The following is a 23,657-nucleotide window of genomic DNA, read 5'->3' on the forward strand; positions in this document are numbered from 1 at the left end:
TCAGTAGTAACTGAGTTATGGTCTGGCAAAGCTTCATAGACAAATAATTTCCAAAGGGGCGTCACCAACGGACGATGATGTATGCAGAATGACGGAGAAACGTCTGAGACAGCAATTCTCTGTTTGTGATTTCAAGGAAGATGTTGCAATGGCTTCTGACGACTTTTGCCGTTGTTGTAAAATAAATATGATAATTGCTGGTGTCTAGCCTAGAAATCTAGACGCACCCTAGTGGCAGCAAATTTAATTTGCCCGCAAGTGTGGTCTAGCAACTCTCAATTCCTATCTGAGCTGTATTCCTCAGAATCTGGACGGCCCAATCACATCGTGTATAGAGTCAGCGGGCAGGGCCATAATGACGACGGCCGAGTTGCGTTTGCGTGCTTCTAGTAACACAGAAACTGGCGAACGGCGGCGGTCTTTCGAATCAGCTCTGCCCGCGCCTCCGGAAGACTTGGAGTTAAGCTTTCCTCTGAGAAAAGAACAAAGAGCGGCACTGAAGTCATTCTTAAAAAGGGAAGATGTGTTCGGAGTTTAGCCGACCGGATACGGTGAATGTTTAATCAGTCAGCGAGCTCCCCTTCACCGTCGTTGCTCCGGTTGGTGTAGCGCTATCCTATCGCGTGCAGAGGGAGTTTGAAAGACAACCGTTTATCCCGCCCCTCGGGTTGAGCCCTGTCTATGGTGAGTTTCCAGACCAAACATCTTGATGTGGGTCTGGCTTGTCAGGCTAGCTGGTGTCCATATCAACATTTTTACAAAATTTGTAAAACCTAATAGCAAATCAGACCGACTAAAACAACTCGGATTGACAGTCAAACAGAAAACATCAAGCTATATATATATATATATATATATATATATATATATATATATATATATATATATATATATATATATATATATATATATATATATATATATATATATATATATATATATATATATATATATATATATATATATATATATATACATACTATATTGCCAAAAGGATTGGGACAACTGTGAATTCAGTGAATTCAAGCGTGGTACCATGATAGTTTGCCACCTGTGCAATAAACCAAATTTCCTCACTGCTAAATATTCCACGGGCAACTGTTAGTGGCATAACAAAGTCGAACCAACTGGGAACAACAGCAACTTAGCCACAAAGTGGTAGACCACGTAAAATCAGAGCAGGGTCAGCGCATGCTGAGGCAAACAGTGTGCAGAAGTTGCCAACTTTCTGAAGAGTCAATAGCTACAGACCTCCAAACTTCACATGGCCTTCAGATTAGCTCAAGAACAGTGTGTAGAGAGCTTAATGGAATGGGTTCCCATGGCCGAGCAGCTGCATCCAAGCCTTACATCACCAAATGCAATGCAAAAAAATGGATACAGTGGTGTAAAGCATGCTGCCACTTGACTGAAGCAGTGGAGACATATTCTCTGGAGAGGCGAATCACGCTTCTCTGTCTGGCAGAGAACTTGCAACTTTGTGGGAACAGTTTGGGGATGGCCGCTTCGTGTTCCAACACGACAGCGCACCAGTGCACAAAGCAAAGTCCATAAAGACATGGATGAGTGAGTTTGGTATGGAGGAACTAGACTGGCTGAACAGAGTCCTGACCTCCACTCGATAGAACACTTTTGGGTGAATTAGAGTGGAGACTGCGAGCCAGGCCTTCTCATCCAACATCAGTGCCTGACCTCACAAATGCACTTCTAGAAGAATTGTCCATAATTTACATAAACACACTCCTTAACCTTGTTGAGTTGAAGCTGTTATAGCTGCAAAGGGTGGGCCAACTTCATATTAAACCCTACGGATTAAGAATGGGATGTAATTAAAGTTCATGAGCATGTAAAGGCAGACGTTCCAAAACTTTTGGCAATATATATAATAATAATATATATATAATTTAACTGTCCCAGTTTCCTCAGTTAATACTTATTATTTGCCTTTTACATGCATTACTAATTTGTAAAAGTAGCATGGATGTTACAGTGTGCATTCAAAGCAGACTACTTGTAAGTTGTTACCTCTAACACTGATGGACATTTTATATTTTGGTCTAAAATTGATTTTTGCTGGTCTCCAAGTTAGTTTCTATTTCACGCTGCACTAAAATCTTAGATTTTCAAGATGTTGTGGCATCATAATAGAGCCATTGATCTCACAAAGTAAGTACATTAAAGTAAGGACGAGAAACAGAAACATGTTTGTCAGCATGAGTAATATCTACCCTGACTATTAAAGAGATCGATAAAAAAATGTTTAAGCACTGTAGAATAATGAAGACCTGTGGATCGATCACAGCACAGACGTTCTCTCTCTCTCTTTCCGACTTACCTCTCTGCAACTTTGGACATTTTCAATCGATGTCGGTCTAACTGTGCTTGCCGAAACTTGATCTGGAAAGACAATAGTTGTAATAGTCAGGGAGAGTGTATGAGCGTATTTGTGTGTGTGAAAATAGGTGGCAAATACAGCCATGGAATAAAAATTTGCAGTTTTCCACACAGCTGCTGAACAAAAAAGCCAAAGGTTGTTAGCTGTTCTCCAGCCAGGTCAAGCTGTTTAGGATGTTAATTTCTTAATAGGGGCCAGGTCTTTAAAATGAGCCCAATGGCCAGTCAAAAGTAGCCCAAAAAAAGCCAAATGCGATTTTCTCCATCTGGCGGCCAATTTCTCTACTGCATTTGTATGTTTCGGGGTGTTTTGGAGATGTTGGAGCACTGAAATAGTACTAACGAAGTTTGAAATCAACCTGTGGAACACTGGTCCTGAAAGTTTAAAATGCTTTGGGTACTTTTTTATAGAGCCTCGCATGTGCCATGCATAAAAAAAGCCATGTGTAGCCATGAATTAGGAATTTGTTCTCACAACTTATTAATTCATGGCCACATGTTATTAATTAATTCCCTAATTTGAGTTAAATGGTGGCCACATTGTACTAATTTCTCCTTATTTTAATTTAGTTAAATCATGGTCACAATTTAATTAAAAAAGGGAATTAATTAGTACAACAGGACCATGATATAACGACACAAAGTGAACAAATTAATAAGTCGTGGGAAGGAATTCTTAATTCACAGCCACAAAATCCAAAATGTCAACTGGTCAGTGAGATAAACACCAGCTTGGCTCGCATGGGAGTCCAGATAAACCATCTTAAACCAACTAAGACCAGGAAAAATATTTTTATTTTGAGTTACAAGTTTGACAAAGAAATTTGTCATTATGGTAATTCTGTTAATTACCTGGACACAAATCAGTAAAGTCTAGCAAGGGACACAAATTTAACTTGAATGACTGGTTGAATCTGGATTTTAAATAGAATACTCAGGTACTTTCAAAATTCAAATTCAAAAATGTTAAATATAAGTACGCTGCCTATAAACACAAACAACCAATCAGGCATTACCTGTTCCTGAAGCTCTTCCTCGGTTGGTTGTTTGGCCTCAGTGGCTGGTGTGTGGGTGGGGCTATGGCTGCGAATGTCATTCTGAAGGCCGTACACTGACTGTGAAAACCATCAGAATAAACCATATTTACAAGATTTCAATCAGTTTTTAGAGATTTCTGTGTGATTGCATCAGAGATGGGGGATTTCACATTGAGAGCTGTGCGATTGTTGAGGTGAGCTGTTCTTGATTGGTAAAGTGTTGGATTTTGTGAGGCTGTCTGATTCTGTGAATTGATTTATGTCTGATTCGGTATTCTGATTGGCTTAGTGGTTGATTCATTTGTCAAATGCAAACGTTCAATAATATAATGAGTGGAATAACTGCTTTAGTGATTAGTCACATGGTTCAGGACAAGTAATTTGATTAAATGCTGAATTTCCTACAGTGCTAGTGGGTTTTATTGCATCACCTTTCTTGTTTTGTGAGGGTTCTTCATTCTGGAGGATTTCTTTATGTCCACTTCTGTTGTGTTCACACACCCTGGCTGAAACACACACACACACATTGTTTTCATGCTTTATGGGGACTTTTCATAGACATAATGATTTTATACTGTATAAACTGTATATTCTATCCCCTTACACTAACCCTACCCTTAACCACCTACCCATTAGAAAACGTATTTTATATTTTCAAAAACATAATTTAGTACGATTTATAAGCTGCTTTTCATCATGGAGAACAAAAATGTACTCCACAAGGACTGCCCATCTTTATCGGGGACACTTTATCCCCTTAATGTAGGGTTTACCAAGACTGCACACACACAAACACACATTGTGAACATATCTCAAATCTCTAGACGACATATAGTTTATGGTTGCCAGGCAGCCATGTTGCTCTGACCACCTGATGTTGTGCACCTTAGCTGCAAAGTCCCTCCTGTTTTGGGAAACTGAGGTGATATTTTAAAAGGCATGGAACTGCCGCTCAAACAATTTCCTGCTGGTTGGACTATATTCTACGCTCCTAAAGTAGAAACAGTCCTTTATGAGATCCAAGACTCCAATGTATGTTGGGGAGAGAGAGAGAGAGAGAGAGAGAGAGAGAGAGAGAGAGAGAGAGAGAGAGAGAGAGAGAGAGAGAGAGAGAGAGAGAGAGAGAGAGAGAGAGAGAGAGAGAGAGAGAGAGAGAGAGAGAGAGAGAGAGAGAGAGAGAGAGAGAGAGAGAGAGAGAGAGAGAATGCTGAGATTTTTTTTTTAGATTTTTCACAAAACTTTATTACAATTATTAACACATTATCTAGACAATAAAAAATAATTTAAAAACAAAACCAAAAACACACAAAACAACAACAACAACACAATATTAATGCAGGATAGGTGCAAAGACTAAGTTATTTTCAACGACCTCACACAAAGCCCCACCATAACACCAAATTAAGTAAAAAAAAAAAGAAGATCTTCCATGGCTTTAAAATAGCGAAAGTCAATAAGGATTCTAGATTTAACCGAATTGAAAAAAGCTGCCAATAAATTGTAACTCATGTTCCGTTCAATTTTGTTTTTCCTAGTACCATAGACAGCCATTTTAGCTTGACCCAATAAAAAATTCAAAAGTTGACATTTAAACCGTTTTCTTCGAGCATATTTAAACCCACAAATAAAAGTCTTGATAGAAAAAGTCTCACCAAAACACAAAAATAACTTTCGTAAAACAGTGAACAAGGTCTCAAGTCTAGAACACTGCGTAAATGTATGAAACACAGTTTCTCTTTGCAGACAGAAAGGGCACTCATGACTTACATCCGGATTTAATACTGAGATAAAGGCATTGACTGCAACTGCCCCATGCAGAATTCTCCACTGCAAATCCCCAAGTTTTTTAGTCAATGGCGACTTATACAACGTACTCCATTTAGGAAATGTATACCAATGTATGTTGGGGAGAGAGAGAGAGAGAGAGAGAGAGAGAGAGAGAGAGAGAGAGAGAGAGAGAGAGAGAGAGAGAGAGAGAGAGAGAGAGAGAGAGAGAGAGAGAGAGAGAGAGAGAGAGAGAGAGAGAGAGAGAGAGAGAGAGAGAGAGAGAGAGAGAGAGAGAGAGAGAGAGAGAGCCTCAAGACACTCGGAGTTCTGTAATAAGCCCCATTTGAACCCACACTGGCTAAATATGGACATGAACTGCAGCATCTCGCTATTGCATGTCAACTTGAAAGATCAAGCCAAGTTAGCATGAAATTGCTAATGAGAAAGATCAGCACAGTGTAATTGAGGGAGAAATTGCTGCTTCCTTCAAAACAAACAGCTCACATACACAAAAGGAATAAAGCAATACACATCATTCACACATATAGACACTCAAAACACATGGATTAGTACAATAATAATAATACTGTAAAAAATATTCTTCAATTACTATTTATGAAAAATCTAACGAAATGCATAATTACTAGAGTTAATACTTTAGTATTTGTAATAACCTAGTAATGATAGGCTCTACAATTTCGTATTTAGATTATATATATATATATATATATATATATATATATATATATATATATATATATATATATATACAGTCTTGTTCAAAATAATAGCAGTACAATGTGACTAACCAGAATAATCAAGGTTTTTCGTATATTTTTTTATTGCTACGTGGCAAACAAGTTACCAGTAGGTTCAGTAGATTCTCAGAAAACAAACAAGACCCAGCATTCATGATATGCACGCTCTAAGGCTGTGCAATTGGGCAATTAGTTGAATTGGTTGAAAGGGGTGTGTTCAAAAAAATAGCAGTGTGGCATTCAATCACTGAGGTCATCAATTTAGTGAAGAAACAGGTGTGAATCAGGTGGCCCCTATTTAAGGATGAAGCCAACACTTGTTGAACATGCATTTGAAAGCTGAGGAAAATGGGTCGTTCAAGACATTGTTCAGAAGAACAGCGTACTTTGATTAAAAAGTTGATTAGAGAGGGGAAAACCTATAAAGAGGTGCAAAAAATGATAGGGTGTTCAGCTAAAATGATCTCCAATGCCTTAAAATGGAGAGCAAAACCAGAGAGACGTGGAAGAAAACGGAAGACAACCATCAAAATGGATAGAAGAATAACCAGAATGGCAAAGGCTCAGCCAATGATCACCTCCAGGATGATCAAAGACAGTCTGGAGTTACCTGTAAGTACTGTGACAGTTAGAAGACGTCTGTGTGAAGCGAATCTATTTTCAAGAATCCCCCGCAAAGTCCCTCTGTTAAAAAAAAGGCATGTGCAGAAGAGGTTACAATTTGCCAAATAACACATCAACTGGCCTAAAGAGAAATGGAGGAACATTTTGTGGACTGATGAGAGTAAAATTGTTCTTTTTGGGTCCAAGGGCCACAGGCAGTTTGTGAGACGACCCCCAAACTCTGAATTCAAGCCACAGTACACAGTGAAGACAGTGAAGCATGGAGGTGCAAGCATCATGATATGGGCATGTTTCTCCTACTATGGTGTTGGGCCTATTTATCGCATACCAGGGATCATGGATCAGTTTGCATATGTTAAAATACTTGAAGAGGTCATGTTGCCCTATGCTGAAGAGGACATGCCCTTGAAACGGTTGTTTCAACAAGACAATGACCCAAAACACACTAGTAAACGGGCAAAGTCTTGGTTCCAAACCAACAAAATTAATGTTATGGAGTGGCCAGCCCAATCTCCAGACCTTAATCCAATTGAGAACTTGTGGGGTGGTATCAAAAATGCTGTTTCTGAAGCAAAACCAAGAAATGTGAATGAATTGTGGAATGTTGTTAAAGAATCATGGAGTGGAATAACAGCTGAGAGGTGCCACAAGTTGGTTGACTCCATGCCACACATGTCAAGCAGTTTTAAAAAACTGTGGTCATACAACTAAATATTAGTTTAGTGATTCACAGGATTGCTAAATCCCAGAAAAAAAAAAATGTTTGTACAAAATAGTTTTGAGTTTGTACAGTCAAAGGTAGACACTGCTATTTTTTTGAACACACCCCTTTCAACTAATTGCCCAATTGCACAGCCTTAAGAGCGTGCATATCATGAATGCTGGGTCTTGTTTGTTTTCTGACAATCTACTGAACCTACTGGTAACTTGTTTGCCACGCAGCAATAAAAAATATACTAAAAACCTTGATTATTCTGGTTAGTCACATTGTACTGCTATTATTTTGAACAAGACTGTATATATATATATATATATATATATATATATATATATATATATATATATATATATATATATATATATATATATATATATATATATATATATGATTTTGTTCTGTAGTGAACTACTGAACAAAATCTTAAGACCAGGGGATTCATCAGGGGATTCATTGCAAGTTTTACACATTTCACACTTGTGGATCATAACCGGGTTGTAAGTGCTGCTTCAAAATGCCAAAAGAAGCAGGAGCAAGAGACAAAAAATAGGGAGTAGGCAATTTATTGAAAACTGCATTTAAACTGAAACAGGCCGTTCATCAGCTGATCAAAAGTTTAAGACCATAGCCATAAAAAGGTCAAATCTGAACAAAAATATGGCTTTCGTGGCATTGTCCTTCAAGCAGTCATACTGTCAAGATCTCCTGATGGCAAAGGCAAAAAAGGGTTTCTCTCTTTGAATGTGGTAGGATTGTTGATCTGCACAAGCAAGGCCTTTCGCAACGCGCCATCGCTGCTGAGGTTGGACGCAGTAAGACAGTCATTTTACATTTCTTAAAAAATCCTGAGAGTTATGTGACAAAAAACTCAAGTGGTAGACCCAAAAAGATTTCACCTGCACTGAGCCGCAGGATCCGACAGGTTGTCCGTGAAGACACAGGTCGACCCTCAACCCAAATGAAGGCCCTTACTGATGCTGACTGCAGCCCAATAACCATAAGACGTCATCTGCTAGAGAAGGGCTTCAAGAACATAAAACGTCTTCAAAGGCCACGTCTCCTCCCACGACACAAACTTGCCCGTTTAGAATTTGCAAGGGAGCACCAAACATGGGACATTGAAAAGTGGAACAAAGTTTTATTCTCTGACGAGAAAAAATTTAACCTGGACGGTCCTGATGGCTTCCAACATTACTGGCATGACAAGGAGATCCCACCTGAGATGTTTTCTACGCGGCACAGTGGAGGAGGCTCCATAATGATCTGGGGTGCTTTTTCCTTCAATGGGAAAAATGAGCTTCAGGTTGTGCAGGGGCGTCAAACGGCAACTGGCTTTGTGGATCTGTTGCAGCGGGCATCCCTCTTGACCGAGAGCCCCCGTCTGTGCGGTAATGACTGGGTCTTTCAACAGGACAACGCTGCAATTCACAAAGCCCGCCTGATGAAGGACTTCTTCCAGGAGAATAACGTTGCTCTTTTGGACCATCCTACGTGTTACTGTGATCTAAATCCCATTGAGAACATTTGGGGATGGATGGCAAGGGAAGTTTACAAAAATGGACGTCAATTCCAGACCGTGGATGCCCTTCGTGAAGCCATTCACCACATGGAGGAACGTTCCCACCAGCCTCCTGGAAACAGTCGCATCAAGCATGCCGAAATGAGTTTTTGAAGTGATCAACAAGAACGGTTGGGCTACTCACTACTGAGTCCTTTTTTGACACTTTTAGTACTGTTGTGCATTTATTTTTGGGCTATGGTCTTAAACTTTTGATCAGCTGATGAACGGCCTGTTTCAGTTTAAATGCAGTTTTCAATAAATTGCCTACTCTCTATTTTTTGTCTATATATATATATATATATATATATATATATATATATATATATATATATATATTTTTTTTTTTTTTTTTGAGCAGTAAATATATATATATATATATATATATATATATATATATATATATATATATATATATATATATATATATATATATATATATATATATATATATGCTGCTCAAAAAAAATTAAGGAACACTTTTTAATCAGAGAATAGCATCAAATAAGTTAAACTCCTGGGATATTGATCTGGTCAGTTAAGCAGCAGAGGGGGTTGTTAATGTAATGAGTTTTAGCTGCTTTGGTGTTAATGAAACTAACAACAGGTGCACTAGATGAGCAACAATGAGACGACCTCCAAAACAGGAATGGGTTTACAGGTGGAGGCCACTGACATTTTTTTTCCCCCAACTCATCTTTTCTGACTGTTTTTCACCAGTTTTGCATTTGGCTAGGGTCAGTGTCACTACTGGTAGCATGAGGCGATACCTGGACCCTACAGAGGTTGCACAGGCAGTCCAACTCCTCCAGGATGGCACATCAATACGTGCCATTGTTAGAAGGTTTGCGGTGTCTCCCAGCAAAGTCTTAAGAGAATCGAGGAGATTCCAGGAGAAAGACAGTTACACTAAGAGAGCTAGACAGGGCCGTAGAAGGTATTTAGCCCATCAGCAGGACCGGTATCTGCTCCTTTGTGCAAGGAGTAACAGGATGAGTACTGCCAGAGCCCTACAAAATGAACTCCAGCAGGCCACTGATGTAAATGTCTCTGACCAAACAATCAGAAACAGACTTCATGAGGGTGGCCTGAGGGCCCGACTTCCTCTAGTGGGCCCTGTGTTCACTGCCCGGCACTGTGGAGCTTGATTGGCATTTGCCATTGAACACCAGAATTGGCAGGTCCGCCACTGGAGCCCTATGCTTTTCAGAAATGAGAGAAGTTTCACCCTGAGCACACGTGACAGTCAAGAAAGAGTTTGGAGAAGCCGTGGAGTTATGCTACCTGTAATATCGTTCAGCATTACTGGTTTGGTGGTAGGTCAGTGATGGTCTGGGGAGGTATATCCATGGAGGGATGCACAGACCTCTACAGGCTAGACAATGGCACCCTAACTGCCATTAGGTATCGGGAATGAAATCCTTGGACCCATTGTCAGACCCTATGCTGGAACAGTGGGTTCATTGCACAACAATGCCCAGCCTCATGTGGCAAGAGTATGCAAGCAATTCCTTCAGGATGAAGGAATTAATAACACTGAATAGCCACCACGCTCACCTGACCTTAATCAAAAAGAAAACCTCTGGGATATTGTGTTCCTGTCCACCGGACGGTGCTAGGTTGCACCTCAGACTGTCTGGGAGCTCAGTAATGCCCTGGTCCAGATCAGGGAGGAAATACCACCCGTCGTCTCATTAGGAGCTAAAATATGCACACTGACTCATCACAAGGGCAAACACCAGTCACACAGTTTTACAATTAGCAATCAGAGCTTTAGCATAAAAGGGCATTTTTATCATTTTTTTAGCATAAAAAGGTATTTTTTTATTATTATTTTTTTTTACTGTAACTGTATACAGTAAATTCTTCTGTGGTTTTGTATGAAGTGTATGTGCAACTTTGTGTTGGTTGGGAATGGGATGTACACTGTACATTTGTTTTTGCAGGAAAAATAAAATAAATTTTTACCATGTATTTGTGTGTTCAACAATATATAAAACAATAGACAATATAAAAACAATATTCTGAAATATTTTACAACACACTTATGTTTGCACTGTCTGTAGTAAGTGTAACACTGAACCAAAAAATGTGTGCAAACAATTGATAAAAACTGTAAAAATGAAAATATAATATTCAAGAATAGAAAATTGCGACACCTGCACATTTTCACTTGATGATATATGATTGCTAGTATGTGTGTTTTAGTTTTATGGCTAGCTAGCAATTTTGAAAGCTCAGAGGTGCTTTAACACTGTTTTTTCATTTCTCTGTGTGGGAAAAACTTCAAACACTCGAGAACAACAAACAATAATTCAGAAGAAGAAAATAGAATAGCTGCATTGTTCTTACATGGACTTAGGCCTGCCTTTACACACACACACACACACACACACACACACACACACACACACACACACACACACACACACACACACACACACACACACACACACACACACACACACACACACACACACACACACACACACACACACACACACACACACACACACACACACACACACACACACACACACATTCACTCACCACTGGTCTGTGTACATCCCAGAAAGCTCTCTCCTGACTGTCCAGTATTTTCCTCTCAATTTTGTCTCTTTTCTTATCGACTCTGTACAGACAGAACACAAAAGCTGAAGCAATTAAAACATTTAACTTCCAAAAGAAAAGGCAAACATGCAATGAACCGTGCAACAGAGCTGAAAAGTCATAAAGTTGTCTTATGTTTTGGCACTCAGAGGCACTAAATTGTCTTGCATTTATATTTAAACAGCAGCAGTGACTTATGAGACAAGTTCTGAACTTGTCGATCCAAAAACAGTTCTGCAGTGCAATTTATGTCCAAGAGACTTAAAATCCATTAACACAGACAACACAAGAACAACCCACAGCTTGACAGATATTTCAAGAGATCACAACATTAATATTTTAATTCTTGCTATGTAAAGAGTCACTTTCCTCTCTTCTGACTGGGAGCTTTGCTTATAGAAATGCACAGAGAAAAACAGCCAATAAAGAATGGGAAAGACCAGAACTGATCACAGTCTGAAAGATACATACTTTGCTTGAGCCTCTGCTTGCATAAATATAAACTCCCATTTCCTGGCGAATGCCCGCTGTAGTCGTGCTAAACTCTCCTGGAAGAGATAAAAAAAGAGCCTTTTCAATCTTTTTGGAGATACAGAAGCTATTTATTCAACCTAAAGAGGACCTATTATGTCCTGTTGCAAAGTCTTTGCAAGTTTTGGGGGTCTGTTAAAATAGGTTGTCTTCCAAGAAAGAAGTTACAGGTCATAATATTGCTCATTTACAGTTTTTTTTAGTCGCTAACAAGTGTTTGTCCAATCAGTTGGCACATTTTCATAACTCTAAACACCATTAGCACAGCATCAGACTTTTGTGGCCATACCTTTCACACATTTCATGTCGTTTTCACACAATATGCAGTGAGTGAACACATTTCCACAATTCTTACCTTTTCTTAACAGACAAGCTATACCTCCCAAAAATTATGGATTATTTTTGTAGCATTTACGAATGTTAACACACAACAAATCCCACAATAGCATAAACAATATTCCAAACCTTAGATACAGTGTATTCTGCAAATATATCAGTTAAAAAAACATTATATCAGCAGATAATAAACAAACAATTGAATAATTGACACACAGCTGATTTCAGTCTGGCTTAGACTCAGTGACAGGGTTTTTTTATATATTAAATTGACACTTATATAGTAACAGGAGGACTTTGAGGAGTAATGTTTTTGGAAACAGAAACAGAAAAAGACAAACACTGTAATGTCTGGATGAGGAAGAGTAAGAGCAAAGGACTCAGGGAGAAAAGCAGGCCCAGTGAGAGATGCAGTGAGAGGTGCAGGATCCAAGGGTGGACATACCAAGCAGTTTTATCCCAGGTCCATAAAACCCTTGGATAAAATCAGATGTGATGTTGATGAAAACATGTGGCCTAATCTTGAAGATCACAGAGATTGGATACAGTAAATTTCTGTAAAACTTTTTCTGTTCTATCATAGCGTGTTTCTACTTTACCTCCTGTAGTAAATAGTAAAGGGGGAAAAAAACTAATGTGTTTTTTTTTACTGTAATGCTTTTGAATGTGAACATTACTGTACATGTGGAAATACAGTTCCCAACCAAGAAATGTAGTGTAAAAATGGTGGACTGCATGTTTTTCATGCAAATACCTGTAAAACTGAAACATAAAAGTCTATGCAGTTTTTGTAATGTTAACAATAGCCAGTATTTTGAAACCTGGTGTACTTTGATTGACTACATGTACCTTGTGAAGTGAAAAGAAGTGTTATTCTTTGACAGAATAATTTCATTTTGAGTCAGATTTCCAATGTTTGGGTAAAATTAGTGTGTGCAGAGAAAGATGTATTCTATTTTGAAATGAAGAGTTAGTGTATATTTAACCAAATGTGCTTTTGAGAAGAAAATGATCAATTTGGCCAACTGTGTTTTGTAGGTGTGAGTCTGTGTTAAGAGTTTAGAAAAATTATCTGAAGTAAATAATTCAAACCTAATATGAAAAAAAAAAATACAAAATGGGACAAGGCCTGGATTGGTTGCGTTAGTAGCTTGTTGAAATTTGCAGTTAGGTAAGGGGCGTGACATTTCTAAAACATGCTCAAAGTAGTTGACCAATCACAACACACTGGTCTAGCCGATCAGCCAATCAAAGCACATTTAGCTTTTCAGAAGGCTTAGAGACAGTAACTAAACAGAGCATTACAGACCGACTGGGAAAAGAGGTGCTGCAATTTTGTAAAATATGTGAAAAATTATCTTTAAAAAAATAAAAAACCCATTTAAATCAAGCATGAAAACATGTATGTAACTTTCGTTCCCTGAATGGAGACATTACGTTAACTGACTGAAAGTGAACTGAAAACTACAAATGAGGTGTTTCAGGGAGTTTAGAAAAAGTGCTTTATACTGATATATTGAATAACTTCGTGCTTTGTAATTTTATATCTTTTTTCATGGTCAAACAGCAACATTACACACTAAAGAAAGTTGAAAATGTAAAAAAAAAATAAAAAAATAAGAAGCATAATAGGACCCCTTAGAAAAAGGAAGAGGAGGCACAATGATTACATGTTTACAGTTCTCAGTTCAATATGAGAAAGACGTTGGTGGAGAGGGCTCTATCTGCACAGGCCTACCGGATAGCTTACAGTACATGGATTATTGAAACAAAGCTTGACATTTAAAGCCCAGCTTGGATCAGACCGATTTTCTTTTTAAAGATTGTCATTACCTTATTATCTTCTTAATATCTTCTATCTAATAATGTTCGATGTACAAAGCATGATATGTGCATTGTTACAATTAAGAGAGAAAAAGAGAGAGAGAGAGAAGGAAGGAAAAAAAAGAGATTACTTACAGCTTCGTAATCAGCAAGTTCCAGACGTGCTTTGTTCTGCATTGTTCGTTTACACAAGTACACAGCTGCAGAGAGACAGCGAGAGGTGTGTGAAAAACGTGCTCAAACCTCTGCAGCCCTCTGGGCTTTCAAACGAGTTGTACTAAAACATTTAGTAAACATTTAACATATTTCACACCAGCTTGTACCAAATTGCACCTGAGCGTTACTTTGTTCTGATTGCTGAATTCATAACAAGCACAACTGGCACACTCATTCACACGAGCATAATACAGGGTGTTCTCAATTGTATATGTATTTCTTCATAAAGCATAATAATGTTGAAAAATGCCATGCACTTTCTTTAAACCTAAAAATATTCATAAACATTGAATATTCACTGTAGATTTATTAGCTCTATTATTTCTTGCTGGTAGATGTCATAACTACACAAAGCATCTTTCTCTATATTGACAATCATTCAAAAGTATTTGTGTATTGTGACAAAATTAACATTATGCAAGCAGCATACACATACAGTATACAAAGAAGTTTGGTGTCAATAAGGTTTTATAAAAATAAATTAAAGGAACTGGCTTTTTACATTTTTCTACTGTTGTCTGAGGTCAACTTATGACGTTTGTATGGTTTTTACATTCAAAAACATCATAAGTAATAGGCTATTTTCTACAGTTTTGAGGCTTTCTCCCGAACGCTCGATTTTTAAGGGGCGTGCCACACTGGAGACTTGGAAGTAAATGCCCCCACAGCTAGGATTGGATAACATTTGCATATTTAATGAGCTTAAGGGGCGGCAATGGCTCAGTGGTTCATGTAGGTTGTCTACAAACCGAAAGGTTGGTGGTTCGATACCCGGTTCCACCAGACCAAGTGTCGAAGTGTCCATGAGCAATACACCTAAACCGAGCTGCCCCCGACGAGCTGGATGGTGCCTTACATGGCTGACACCGCCGTCGGTGTATGAATGGGAGAGTGAATGTGTAAATGTGAGGCAAAGTGTAAAGTGCTTTGGATGGCCATATGGGTCTGTTAAATGCTATATAAATGCAGTCCATTGTCAGCGTTTAACGTCATAAATGAGCTGAATGAGCTCTCGTGATGAGAGCTGAGGTAATCGCGACCACACTCGTGGGCGGCATACATTCACAATGCGTGTTCAGTCTGGCACGTTTTCAGTTAATGCCTTTGGAAGCTTAACTTTTATAGAAATTAATTTGAGAAGTTAAAACACTTACATTGCTCAGTCAGCATATGTCCGTTTAAATGAATGCCTGCTCAATCATTTGAATATACTTCAGGGTTTCTACTGATACAAAGCCATATGCTAATCACTGAAGTAACCCTTTAAGCATCAAGTTAAAGCTACAGTCCGTATTTTTTGCCTCTGTGTCACAATCTCTGTTAGAAACCTGTAATTGTAGTTATTTGCAGAGTTGTCATCTGTATGTGAGCGGAGATGAATGTAATGTTTTGAAGAGTACATGTTGCTGTCATTCATTCACCGCACCGGTGTGTGGATACGGTACTTCAGAATCACAGATTATACGTCTTCGAGTATAAGCTAGATAAGAATTTTCACTGGAAAATGTCATCTGAACAAATAAGTACCACGTCTCTTTTGGTAACAAAACATTATAATAAATCACGCTACCAAAGGCGATTAAATCTCACGACTGCTTAGCTCATATAACATCAAACGGTGCAAATTATTATTATTGTTCTCAAATTGTTAATGTTAACATCAGCATTGCATGACTAAGTGTATTTAGTGTGTATTAGCGTTACCTGTAGATTTTAATTTCTGCACAGTCTAATCTTTTACTTTTGACTACTGGTGAATCTCCAGTTGTCAATGATGATTGTAATTAGGGCTTTTCTGGATTACAATCCGCTATCAAACTGATACGTTTAATTTCTCCAGCTGCTGTGAGAAAATATTATAAATGATATGCTGAAGAACATGCTCCTAATGTTTGTTACTACCACTAGCCGTACTCTTTCTTTGTGTATACAGACGTGACATGATGCAAAGACATGCTTCAATTTCCAGCAGAAATCCACCATATCACTCATGATAACACATTATTAGCTTATTGTTGTGAATGGGGAGTTGGCAATGTGACGCCACTTTAAATTAAAGGTCATTTTAAGTTTTAGGTGTTTGGAATATTTTTGTACACTGTGTGCTACAAAACATTGTACATACAAATACCTATACAGTATGCAAACAACTTAAAAAGAGATCAAGTTTAACACAGTAAGCATAGTAAAAGTACAGCTCCCCTGGAAACATAGATTAAACCTGGATTAGGGTTTATGTGTTGACTTCAAACACACGTGCGCGCACACACACACACACACACACACACACACACGCACACACACGCACACACACGCACACACACACACACACACTCCGACTAGAAAGATTTGACTAGGTTATGTTTATATAGGCTAGTCTTATTAAAGCATACACACTCCTAACACACCATGATCCAGCAGATCTCCAGCCATCTGGATGATTTTATTAAATACATGTTCATATAGACTGGTCTCAGTAAGATACAGATAACAGATTCTGCACACAAAAAAAACTCACCGTAGTCAGTGTTCTCGGGCTCCCAGCAGTTTGAGGGCCAGAAATACGGAGTCTAACAGATGAAAGAGCACAATTTGATCTCATAATACAGTTTAATGTGAAAACTGCCGCACTTTCGAAGACAATTGCAGTTGTTTGTGAAGAAAATGTAGTTACATTTCACATTGATTACAGAGATTATTGTATATTTCCATTAGAAAGTACTGATTAATTCTAATGAACAACAACTTAATGTGTAATTATTTGATGGAGCGATCAGTATGAGCTTACAACTACAGCACATGTTATTTGTCTACTATATCATTAACTTTAATAACATGCAATATATTTCACATGGGTGCAATATTTAAATGTGCGTCCTTAATCAACAATACGACTGACCTGGAATCTGTAGAATGTGCCATCATCTTTAAGAGTGAGCACATGGTCAGAGATGGGGAAGAAGTAGCCATGAGCCGCCATCAGTGTGCCCAGATGAAGAGCTTCCACTAGAGAAACAATTAATACTGTTATTATGGGTTCAAAATTTGAAAGGGCAACCCGAGCATTTATGCCAAGATAATTGTTAGTATTTATTCTGCACTGAAACTAAAAAGAACAAATGGTGCGAAGTGAAGCAGAGTTTGGAAATTTAAAGTATACTCTAAGATAACAAGCCCATGACTGGACCCAGGGGCCTCAGTCTACAAGATGAAGCATGGAAATAACATTCTACTGCAACATACCTAACCAGCACCACACATTCCTCTGCAAAACCCGTACCAGAGGGAGTTAAGAATCAATAAATAATTCATTATCTATTAAACTTTTACAATACAATGTTTACGGTGAGTGTGCATGCTAGAGTATGTGTGTGTGTGTGTGTGTGTGTGTGTGTGTGTGTGTGTGTGTGTGTGTGTGTGTGTGTGTGTGTGTGTGTGTGTGTGTGTGTGCTGACTACAAATTAATATCCTTTTGCTTTCAAGGGTGCAGTATGCTTTTTGCAGCTGTTGTTGTTTTGATGAGTTTTCCCCAACAGGCATGTTCATGAGGTAAATTTCACTAATCAGCAATGTAGCAAAGAACTCAAGAGAGAGAGAGAGAGAGAGAGAGAGAGAGAGAGAGAGAGAGAGAGAGAGAGAGAGAGAGAGAGAGAGAGAGAGAGAGAGAGAGAGAGAGAGAGAGAGAGAGAGAGAGAGAGAGAGAGAATAGCTGAGTTTTTTTTACTTTTTAAAAGTTTTAAAAGTTCTACTTTTATTTCCCCGTTGTTCCTGGCACAGTCTATTGAGTATACTGAGAGATTCAGTGCACTTATCTGGTTGCTCTTTTCCTGACTGAGAAGAGCCCCCATATCACACACTTACTCTCACAAACCTGCCATATCTGTCAGAGAGAATCTAAAGTAGAGGGATATACACCATACTAAGAAACAAATCAAATCTCATTGCAGTGTAAAGAAAAATCTCTATTTCTTTCCTTCCTCACTAAAAACAACTCCACCATTACAGTACCTCAACCCAGAGTCCAAAATTACGACTCAAAAAGCACTAAATGAAATCGGCCAGTACGTTTTTTTTAGGAATCCACAATACAATACACGGGTTAAAGTCCTCCTGTAGTCAAACTCATCTTTCATCACAAAATTATTATTTTTTTTCTGTGAAAAATCTTCATGGCTTAAAATAGTATTATTAAAATATGATTATCAAACAGCTAATAATGTGTTGCTAATATTGCACAAAGCATTCACAGTCTGCCTTCTCAAAATCAGAATCCTTAGAAACAACTTAGAACATCAGTGGAGAAAGACCTTTAGTTCATCATCACATGGTAATATACATCATATGTGACCTTTGACCACAAAACCAGTCATAAGGGTACATTTTTTGAATCAACTAAAAATAAATATTTGGCCAAGATACAACCATTTGGAAATCTGAAATTTAAGGGTACAAAAAAATCTGAATACTGAGAAAATTACCTTTAAATTTGTCCAAATTAAGTCCCTAGCAACACATATTACTAATAATAATATTTTTATATATTTTTACGCTAGGGCATTTACAGAATATCTTCATGGAACATCTTCTTGTAAGACTCCCTGCATGATTTTTTTTTTTTTTTTTTTAAACAAATTAAAAAAAAAATATTTGCAAAGATTTCAAACAAACTTTTCATTGTGGGGTATTGTTTGTAGAATTTTGTGGAAATTATTCAGTTTAATTCATTTTGGAATAAGGCTGTAGCATAACAAAAGGTGAAAAAAGTGTAGCACTGTGAATACTTTCCGGATGCACTGTAATATATATATAGTGAAAATTTGAAATATATATTTTCAATTATTTAACAAATTGGCTAAATGTCTAGCATATTGCTTGACAAGCTACAGTTTCAAAGTAGCTTGAAGGAGATTTAAGTAAAGTGATCCCCATTTCTTCAATTAAAGGAGTAAAATGGAGATGCTGACATTAGCAGTTTGCCAACTTATAGTATAATTATGAATATGCAAATCCTGAATATATTATCCTGTGAGGAGAAGATATGATTTTGACTTTTAGAAATGAGTGCATAGGAATAAATCAAAATAAAGGAAGCTGACTTGTTATTCTTTCAGTGATGTAATTAAAGAAAAGGCTGCATCACCTTGATCCTCGATACATAGATTTTTCAGCATCCACTGGACAATATCTGAACCTGGAAAAGAAGAAGTGAAGATTATTATGTAAAATGTCAGTCAGTCGGTCTGTCTGTCTGTCTCTCTGTCTGTCTGTCTATCTAAATTGTATCTATTAAAATTCAGCAGAATATTGTTTCATGTCTGGTGAAATTCTCTATTTACCTGCCATAAACCCATAATCAGTGGAAAAATAAGCTAAACTACACCAAAGAAAATAATGATAAAACTAGAGTCTTTGTATCAACAGCTGTATTGTCTTCGTCCATTCAGTTTCTAGCTAAACCTCATATTTTATTCTTTTATTTTTATCTCCATTGCATCTTTGCCTACTCTTCATCCACCATTTTCTGTAATTGCAGGCCTCTCTCCAATTTTCCCTTTAAATTTTCTCAGAATAATTCTTGTCTCTCTCTCTCTCTCTCTCTCTCTCTCTCTCTCTCTCTCTCTCTCTCTCTCTCTCTCTCTCTCTCTCTCTCTCTCTCTCTCTCTCTCTCTCTCTGCATAAAGAGGCAGAACTGCATAAATTCTGTTAAAGGTAAGCAAAGTGGTTCTGGATGCTCCAAAGAAGATCTCAGTCAGAATATTTTGTGGATTAGCAGAATATCAAAATCTTTACCTCTGCGCCCACAACCCTCATTTGTTCTATTTCTGTCTGACCTTTAAAGCAACAAAGAAGTCAAAAACTTCCTGTATATCCACCTAAAATAAATAATTGCCAATAGTATGGTACGCATCTCTTTACAATTGCTGACTAAAGTCTTAGAATTGTTGTAAAACTCTCAGAGCAAAAAAAACTCTGTCGCAGCACTATCTTGTAATCTAATGATTTCAATATTAAAACACTTTATACAATCCTAGATTAATATTAGGGTTTACATTCTCTACCCGAGCTCGAGCCGGAACTTGACCGTGGGCCAGGATGGGCCATTATTTCCTGCCACTAGCTCCGGGCCGGGTCCTTGATCAAGCATTTGTGTTTTGTTAATCATTACTTTATTAGCCTAATTGGGTGGGAAAAAGCTATGCCATAATCAGAAATATTACATACATTTTTAGCAAAGTAGGCCTAAGTAGCAAATGTGTTCAAAGTTGTACAAGTTAGGCTACAAAGTTACACAATTCGGATACATTACATTCTGAATACACAAACAACAGTTTACATGCTTTATCCTTGTTGCATTATTCATTAAAGGGGTGATGAATTGAGAAATCAACTTTTCCTTGAGCTTTTGATACATAAAAGTTCATGGTAATATAATAATATCCTAAGTTTCAGAGCTGAAAACTTCCTTGTTAGTCAAAAAAAAGCTTTTATAGACACCAGGCTCGGCAAATGGTCCATGTTTTTGAATATAAAAACCACACGAACATCATTAGTTGACCTCAGACAACAGTATCAAAAACATTTTTAAAGCCAGTTCATGACACCTTTAAAATAATTCTAAATTTCTGTAACTTAAACAACTCAGAATTGTAGTTGAGAAGTTCATTTATAACAGCCCACATATTAAAAAAATGGTCAAGTTTAAATCGGGCTCGAGCTTATACAGGTCCTTCTCAAAAAATTAGCATATGTGATAAAAGTTCATTATTTTCCATAATGTAATGATAAAAATTAAACGTTCATATATTTTAGATTCATTGCACACTAACTGAAATATTTCAGGTCTTTTATTGTCAGGTCTTTTATTCTAGCCTAGAAATCTAGACGCACCCTAGCGGCAGCAAATTGAATCTGCCCGCAAGTGTCGTCTAGGAACTCTCAATACCCTTCTGAGCTGTATTCCCCTCACTCTGGACGGGCCAATCACATCGTGTATAGAGTCGGCGGACGGGGCCATAATGATGACGGCCGAGTTGCGTTTGCGTGCTTCTAGTGAACACAGAAACTGGCGAGCGGCAGCGGTCTTTCGAATCAGCTTTGAATGCGATTCTGGAAGACTTGGAGTTAAGCTTTTCTCTGAGAAAAGAACAAAGAATGGCACTGAAGTCATTCTTAAAAAGGGAAGATGTGTTCGGAGTTTAGCCGACCGGATACGGTGAATGTTTAATCTATCAACAAGCTCTGTTTCACCTTCGTTGCTCTGGTTGGTGGTAGCGCTATCCTATCGCGTGTAGAGGGAGTTTGAAAGACAACCGTTTATCCCGCCCCTCGGATTGAGCCCTGTCTATGGTGAATTTCCAGACCAAACATCTTGATGTGGGTCTGGCTTGTCAGGCTATGAAAACCCCAAATTCCTATCACAAAAAATTAGCATATGAAAAGGTTCTCTAAACGAGCTATTAACCTAATCATCTGAATCAACTAATTAACTCTAAACACCTGCAAAAGATTCCTGAGGCTTTTAAAAACTCCCAGCCTGGTTCATTACTCAAAACCGCAATCATGGGTAAGACTGCCGACCTGACTGCTGTCCAGAAGGCCATCATTGACACCCTCAAGCGAGAGGGTAAGACACAGAAAGAAATTTCTGAACGAATAGGCTGTTCCCAGAGTGCTGTATCAAGGCACCTCAGTGGGAAGTCTGTGGGAAGGAAAAAGTGTGGCAAAAAATGCTGCACAACGAGAAGAGGTGACCGGACCCTGAGGAAGATTGTGGAGAAGGACCAATTCAAGACTTTGAGGGACCTGCGGAAGCAGTGGACTGAGTCTGGAGTAGAAACATCCAGGGCCACCGTGCACAGGCGTGTGCAGGAAATGGGCTACAGGTGCCGCATTCCCCAGGTCAAGCCACTTTGGGCTACAGAGAAGCAGCACTGGTCCAAAGTACTTTTTTCGGATGAAAGCAAATTTTGCATGTCATTCGTAAATCAAGGTGCCAGAGTCTGGAGGAAGACTGGAGAGAAGTAAATGCCAAAATACCTGAAGTCCAGTGTCAAGTACCCACAGTCAGTGCTGGTCTGGGGTGCCATGTCAGCTGCTGGTGTTGGTCCACTGTCTTTTATCAAGGGCAGGGTCAATGCAGCTAGCTATCAGGAGATTTTAGAGCACTTCATTCTTCCATCTGCTAAAAAGCTTTATAGAGATGAAGATTTAGTTTTTCAGCACGACCTGTCACCTGCTCACAGTGCCAAAACCACTGGTAAATGGTTTACTGACTACGGTATTACTGTGCTCATTTGTCCTGCCAACTCTCCTGACCTGAACCCCAAAGAGAATCTGTGGGATATTGTGAAGAGAAAGTTGAGAGACGCAAGACCCAACACTCTGGATGAGCTTAAGGCCGCTATCGGAGCATCCTGGGCCTCCATAACACCTCAGCAGTGCCACAGGCTGATCGCCTCCATGCCACACCGCATTGAAGCAGTCATTTCTGCAAAAGGATTCCCGACCAAGTATTGAGTGCATAACTAAACATAACTATTTGAAGGTTGACTTTTTTGTATTAAAAACACTTTTCTTTTATTGGTCGGATGAAATATGCTAATTTTTTGGGGAATTTTGGGTTTTCATGAGCTGTATGCCAAAATCATCAGTATTAAAACAATAAAAGACCTGAAATATTTCAGTTAGTGTGCAATGAATCTAAAATATATGAAAGTTTAATTTTTATCATTACATTATGGAAAATAATGAACTTTTATCACATATGCTAATTTTTTGAGAAGGACCTGTATGTTGGGCCAGGCTGGGCTCGGACACAACGTGCACAGGCTCGGGTAGGCTCAAGCTTTTTATGGGCCTGATCTAAGCTCTTTTTAATATTCAGAGACAACTTTAAGAACACCACTGGTAGGTTGACATAATTCTTTGGGGATATTAGTCGTCTCAACTAATTGCATGAGTGGGGGGGGGGGGGGGGGAGAGACTATATTTGTTTGTTCAGGAAGCCTTTTGGGTGATATTAGTGGCACATAAAAACAAACTTCATCATTAACTATTAATGGCTATTTCACATAGAATGATAAATAGGGATCTTCAAAATGATCAGATTTCGAGCGATTCATTTCATTTTACATTTGTTTTGTGTTCAGCGTTTCATTTTCAACCTGGTCGCTGCTTAATTAATAGACTGTGCACAGTTTCTTCTGATTAATATATTTCCGAGAAGCCCTTACTGACCTATCAAATCTAGTATTCCCAAAATATGCACAGAGCCCCTATTGCGC

General features: G+C 38.3%; 1 protein-coding gene across 2 annotated transcripts in view; it reads right to left on the bottom strand.

The window, feature by feature from the left end:
- The window catches only part of rgs7a (regulator of G protein signaling 7a), a 94,548-nt gene that overhangs the window by 13,001 nt on the left and 57,890 nt on the right, over positions 1–23,657 (bottom strand). For both annotated transcript variants that reach the window (XM_067455687.1, XM_067455688.1), the window contains exons 4-12: positions 19,514–19,564; positions 17,273–17,379; positions 16,892–16,943; positions 14,293–14,357; positions 11,938–12,014; positions 11,407–11,488; positions 3,863–3,937; positions 3,411–3,509; positions 2,336–2,397 (exon numbers count right to left, since the gene is read on the bottom strand). In XM_067455687.1, coding sequence (XP_067311788.1) covers positions 2,336–2,397; positions 3,411–3,509; positions 3,863–3,937; positions 11,407–11,488; positions 11,938–12,014; positions 14,293–14,357; positions 16,892–16,943; positions 17,273–17,379; positions 19,514–19,564 — 670 coding nt within the window. The remainder of the gene's footprint in view (positions 1–2,335; positions 2,398–3,410; positions 3,510–3,862; positions 3,938–11,406; positions 11,489–11,937; positions 12,015–14,292; positions 14,358–16,891; positions 16,944–17,272; positions 17,380–19,513; positions 19,565–23,657) is intronic.

The sequence above is a fragment of the Pseudorasbora parva genome, chromosome 10 (genome assembly GCF_024679245.1).
Source record: "Pseudorasbora parva isolate DD20220531a chromosome 10, ASM2467924v1, whole genome shotgun sequence".
NCBI lineage: Eukaryota > Metazoa > Chordata > Actinopteri > Cypriniformes > Gobionidae > Pseudorasbora > Pseudorasbora parva.